The 5842-nt window shown below is 46.7% G+C and overlaps 1 protein-coding gene across 1 annotated transcript; it reads right to left on the reverse strand.

Moving 5' to 3' along the window:
* Positions 1-4112: 4112 nt before the first annotated feature.
* On the reverse strand, positions 4113-5236 carry SSTR5 (somatostatin receptor 5). The gene has a single exon (XM_054995060.1). It carries the CDS (start codon positions 5228-5230, stop codon positions 4121-4123), a length of 1110 nt encoding a protein of 369 aa, XP_054851035.1. The 5' UTR covers positions 5231-5236; the 3' UTR covers positions 4113-4120.
* Positions 5237-5842: the final 606 nt, after the last annotated feature.

Raw genomic sequence — 5842 nt, forward strand, 5'->3', positions numbered from 1 at the left:
ATGCTGCCTTAGTTGCTGTCGAAGCCATTCACAGGCTGTTCTTAGGGTTTTATCCTTAATATAAGAGAAAATAATTTTTTTCTGTCCCTCTACCCTTCTCTTCATCTAATATGGTTAAGGAAATCTGTGGCTCTGTTTCCAAGCTTCTCTGGCTAGTGTTTCAGTAACCTTGCTCAGTTCCTTCTGTATTTTCTTTGGGGAAAATAACTTAAGCCTTTCTCCAACAAATAAATGTCAGGCTGGTATTTGTACAGGCAGTGAAACAGATTGTTCAAATACAGGTAAAGACAGTCCCTGGTGGTTTGCTCTTCCGACTGATATGAATGGCTAGAAAGAGAAGTGATTGGCTCCCCCCTCCCCCTCCCCCTGCCCCGTGGTAATAAAGAAATCAGCTTAAGGTTGCTAGCCAACAGCATAAAAAACTATGTCCTGTCATGGAATCAGGATTGCAACCAACCTGTCACAATTTTATCCCCTTTTCTTTCAGAAAGCTCAGGATGGTATTCCTGATCATGCACTATATTGTTCACAACAACTCTCTGGGGCAGGCCAGGTCAGGAGAGAACAACTGACCCAATATCAGGGCTGTGTGATGATTCTTGCCTCTTCTATTTTATCCTCACAACGACCCTGCAAGATAGGTTATATCATAAGAGACTGAATGGCTGTCATACTTCACTGTGGTTCCATCCCTTGGCCACCCCCATCTTGAAACCCAAGATGGCACCGCTAATTCACAGAGGCATTGATAAGACACAATCTCATTCCTTCTTCCCATTTGGGATAACAAACCCAGCTATTTCAGCTTGGATCTCTAGGGTATTTTTCTGAAGACCTCTTTTCTCTAATTTCTTGGATTAGCTTTCCATGATTTTAAACACAGATAAAGATCTGCAACAACGTTTCAAAAATGGAATCGATTCAGTTTTTAATTTCTGAAAATATTTTTTTAAATTTTGAGCCACACTTGGAACAGGTAAGATATACACACAACATCTTGTCAAAGCTACACAACTGAGGTTCAAATACAGAGAGACAAATTCATAAAACAGCTCCACACAGAACATCAAGGTACATCATGAAGGAAAAGTCTAGATCTTTCCTCACGCTCCTTCTGACTGTAGCCTGATTCTTATAAACCAAGTAGCATGTTGGTATGTCTCCACAGCTGAGCCACAGGAAGATGCCTTCAGGTGCTGAGCTGTTCGGGAACCCTCCGAAACATTTTGACACAACAATTCGCCACAACTCCCCATAATCTCAATGAAATTTGCACAAGTGAAAGCCCTGGTGTAGGCCTTGCTGAGGCACACTTTCCCTCCCCAGTTATTTTGCTAGCCTTCTTTAGGCTCTTTCAACATTTCTCAAAATATTGTAGATATTTCACCTGAGGAAAATGTTCCACGCAGGGATGTGCAAATATGCCCATTCTAGAGAGCCAGTTTGGTGTAGTGGTTAAGAGCACGGGACTCTAATCTGGAGAACCAGGTTTGATTCCCCACTCCTCCACTTGAACCCAGCTGGGTGACCTTGGGCTAGTCACAGCTTCTCAGAGCTCTCTCAGCTCCACTCACCTCACAGGGTGGTTATTGTTGTGGGGATAATAACGTATTTTGTAAACCGCTCTGAGTGGGCATTAAGTTGTCTTGAAGGGTGGTATATAAATTGAATGTTGTTGTTATTGTTTCCAAACACTGCTGTTGCAAGCAGTTCTCTTCCACCCGTTTTCATTGCTTCTTTTCCCTCACAAGTGTGACAGAGAACAGAGAAAGCCTCTTGGAAGCTGGTACTTGCTGCTCACAGTTTTAAACACATTCTGGCATTAAAAATAATGTATTTTTTAAAAAATCTGCTTTCTGATTCAGCTGTGGGCACATTTTACTTTATCAATACGTAATTTATCAAATCTAGCTCATTAACTGACTACCCCAACTGGGGGACATGAAGACGCACACTTGCTGAGCAACGGTGAAATTACAGTCATGGTTGTGTCCCTATTACACTATTTCCCCATCTTTCACAAGAACCAGTAAACACCACAATTGAGGCAGTAAAGCAGCAAGTGCAAGACATTTTTGGGGATGGTGCTTATTTCATAAGCTGTTATGAAGCATTCACAGGTCAGGCAGGAGGATCCTGGGCAGCTATGCACCCCCCCATTCTTCAAATGTGGAACCCCCACCTCAAGTTTAAAGTATTTTGAAGGGTGTTGGAATGCAACATCCCAACCCTCAATTGCAGCACATTTGCAAAGGGATCAATCTGTAAGCATCTGAAGGACTGCTTAGAGATCCGGGGAAGTCAACATGGTTTTGTCCCCAACAGATCTTTTCAGACCAACCTGGTTTCCTTCTCTGATCGAGTGACCAGCTTACTGGATCAGAAGAGAGCAGCGAGGATGATCAGGGGAATGGAGACTGAGCCCTACAAGGAAAGGCTGAGGGCCTTGGGAATGTTTAGCTTGGAGAAGAGGAGATTGAGGGGGGGGCATGATTGCGCTCTTTAAGTATTTGAAAGGCTGTCATTTGGAGGAGGGCAGGGAGCTGTTCCAGTTGGCAGCAGAGGATAGGACCCGAAGCAACGGGCTTAAATTACAAGCAGAAAGGTACCGGCTGGATATTATGGAAAACTTTTCCACGGTCAGAGTAGTTCAAAGGTGGAGTCAGCTGCTTAGGGAGGTGGTGAGCTCCCCTTCACTGGCAGTTTTCAAGAAGAGGCTGGATGAATCTTTGTCAGGGATGCTTTAGGCTCATCCTCCATTGGGGAGGGGGTTGGACTAGAAGGTCTGTATGGCCCCTTCCAACCCTATGATTCTGTGATTCTGTTATTTTGGTGCGTGTGTGGCGGGGGGGCAATCTTAACCTTAATAATAATATATATTTCTCCCAGTGGCTTTTAGATAAGAGAAAAAAGTTTGGTTGTTTGAAAGCATGAGACTGGGGACACTAAGAGGGGCTATGACAGAGGCCAATGCGTTATACAAGAGAGTAGAAAGGAATCTATAAGGGATGTGAAGCCAGTATCATATAGCACTCACCCCCTCCCCAATAACTGCTTCAAGCAGTTATTGTAGGCGAGCTGCTTGGCATTCAGTACATCAGGGCTGCAGGGCCTGGCATAATTGAAATTCATTTGCTTCTCTCCCAAAATCTCAAGCAAAATCCTCTTCATTGGAATCTGCTTACAAAATATAAATTACCCTTTCTAATTTGGATGCGTTTATAGTGTTGACACAGGCAGAGATGTCGCTAGAATTCAGCAGCAAGTTCAGAACCCACCAGAGAGAGAGAGAATGGCCTTTGCACAAACTCTGTCGTAAACTTTTGGACACACACACACACACACACCCGCCCTCATGCTGGTCTTGCTCCAGAGGGACCTCTGCTGTGTGGAATGCCACTTCTGTCCCTGCTCATCAGAGGCCTGGGGAACAGACAGCCACTGGAAGCATGTGAGAGTGGTATGGAAACGTTTCAGCTTACCAGGCCTGGGCATGCATGTTACATCATGCTCAGAAGAAGTGACAGCACAACCAGAAGGAGGCTAGCATGGGATGAAGGCAAAACATTCCATGGGGTGCCCCTCTGTACAAAGACACCCATTTTATAACAGGTGGATGGCCACAGCTTCCTCCTTAGAGTGATCCCAGCCGCTGAGAACCAAGGATGTGCGTATCTGCAGAGACTCAAAACCTTCATTTTCATAGCCCCACTCTGAGTTCTGTTTCCTGGACATGCAGAGAAAAGTGGATGACTCAGCTGGACAATAGCTGGGGTTTCCCCTTCCCAATGATAACCACCATCTTGGTCACTTTTCTCTCCGACCGCCGGCGCCGTGTGGAGCCGACTCGGATCCCGGAGGACTTGACTTTGACGATGATCAGCAAGTAGCGCAGGCAGATGACCAGCAGGGGCACAATAAATCCCAGCTCTGAGGTCTTTCCAGAGCTTCTCATGGTGCCCAGAATGATTGTCTTATAATGCCTTTGACCAGAAGAATCCTCCTTCCCACCCCAAATCCATATACACTGAGATTGTAGATTTGGCTGTGTACCCTTGCGGCGTCCATCACCAGCATAAAATATTTCAGTCCATTTAGGGGTTTGAAAACCTGGGGCTCTCTATACCTTGCTGGTCTGCATGTGCCCATTGGAGTCGATGCTTCTCTCTAGCAACATCACTTCCTGCAGACGGCTGCTTTTTTCATGCCGGTGCTCCGTTGGGTCACCATCTTCCACACCGTTACCTTTACGAAGGCAGAAGACCTTCTGAAAGCTCTGCTTGAAGTTGTCTGAAAGAAACCCATACAGTATGGGGTTGGCACAGCTGTTGGCATATGAGAGAATTACCACAAAGCAGAAAACGCCCACCAAGACGGGTTCCTCGGGCAGAATAAATATCAGATTGACAATGTTCACAATGTAGAAGGGGAGCCAGCAGAAGACAAAGACGAGGACAATGATAACCACCATCTTGGTCACTTTTCTCTCCGACCGCCGGCGCCGTGTGGAGCCGACTCGGATCCCGGAGGACTTGACTTTGACGATGATCAGCAAGTAGCACAGGCAGATGACCAGCAGGGGCCCAAAAAAGCCCAGCACTGAGGTGTAAATTATGAAGACAGCAGACCAGAGATCAATTGGCTCTGGCCAGGTCATGTTGCAGGTGTGGAAATCTTCCTGGACATCAGCAAAAATGATCATTGGGAGCACCACTAGAAAGGAGAGAGTCCAGACAGCCACGCTGATCAACTTGGCGACCCTCGGCCGGCGCCACTTGGTGGACTTGATGGGGTGGACGATGGCCATGTAGCGGTCCAGGCTCATGACAGTCAGGCAGAAAATGCTGGTGAACTGGTTGATGCCATCGACAGCTGTAACCAGGCGACACAAGAAGGTCCCAAAGGGCCAGTAGGAGATGGCATTCTGGGTAGCCAGGAAGGGCAGCCCAAGCATGAAGAGCACGTCGGCAATAGCCAGGTTCAAGATGTAAATGTTGGTGACTGTTTTCATCTTGGTATAACGCAAGACCACATAAATGACCAAGGTGTTTCCACCCAGCCCGATGGTGCAAACCAGGAGGTAAATGACAGGAATGAGGACAGAGTGGATTTCAGGGGAAAAGGGGAATCGTAGAAGGGTGTTGTTACTCGTGTTTGCTGGAAAGGAGACATTTGCATCTGGAGAACTAGCCTCCCGGGCCAGAGCAGAGGGAAAATACAAAGGATCCATGTTCCTTGCCCCAGTCTGAGAAAAGTCTTGAAAGCTAAGGGCTAATGCCCTCCAACATCTTCTTCCTGGAGAAGAGAGAGAAGCAGTGAATTAAAACAGGTTTTAAAAAAATCATGTTACTGATAGACAATATCCAGAAATCTTTTTTTTTTAATACCCAAAGCAGCTGGTGCATTACCTGGTGATGCCTCAGGCTCATTAGCACAGCAGCCCTGACCGGCAATTATTTTCATCTCTATCCTTCCCTGAGAAATGAAAATGGAGTCTGTGGGGCAAACAGGCAGGGCTCTTCCCCCTAGCCAGAGAAATTTCTGCAGGGATAAGGGGGAGGGACCCCAAAGGAGAGGTGTGAGGTCCAGATGTTCATAATCTCAGCATTCCTGGGTGTTTGGAGTCAGGGGGTTGTTTAGATCTGTGTGGCATCTGTGGGACGAGAGCAGGCGACACACCAGGTCTGCACATCAAAGCCAGCCCTGGCCCACAGAGCTTGGAGGTCTTTAGAAGACCCCTAGGAACTTGGGCTGCTTTGGAAATATGGGGATCCAGCTGACAAAGGCGGCAAGATTTCACTGGAAGGAAGATAACCTAGGAGGGTCCTGCATTTCCCCCCCC

Source organism: Eublepharis macularius, chromosome 12 (genome assembly GCF_028583425.1).
Source record: "Eublepharis macularius isolate TG4126 chromosome 12, MPM_Emac_v1.0, whole genome shotgun sequence".
NCBI classification, from domain to species: Eukaryota; Metazoa; Chordata; class Lepidosauria; order Squamata; family Eublepharidae; genus Eublepharis; species Eublepharis macularius.

What these genes read in the sequence shown, in the direction of transcription:
- SSTR5 (XM_054995060.1), bottom strand. Translation starts at nt 5,230, where the DNA reads ATGGATCCTTTGTATTTTCCCTCTGCTCTGGCCCGGGAGGCTAGTTCT.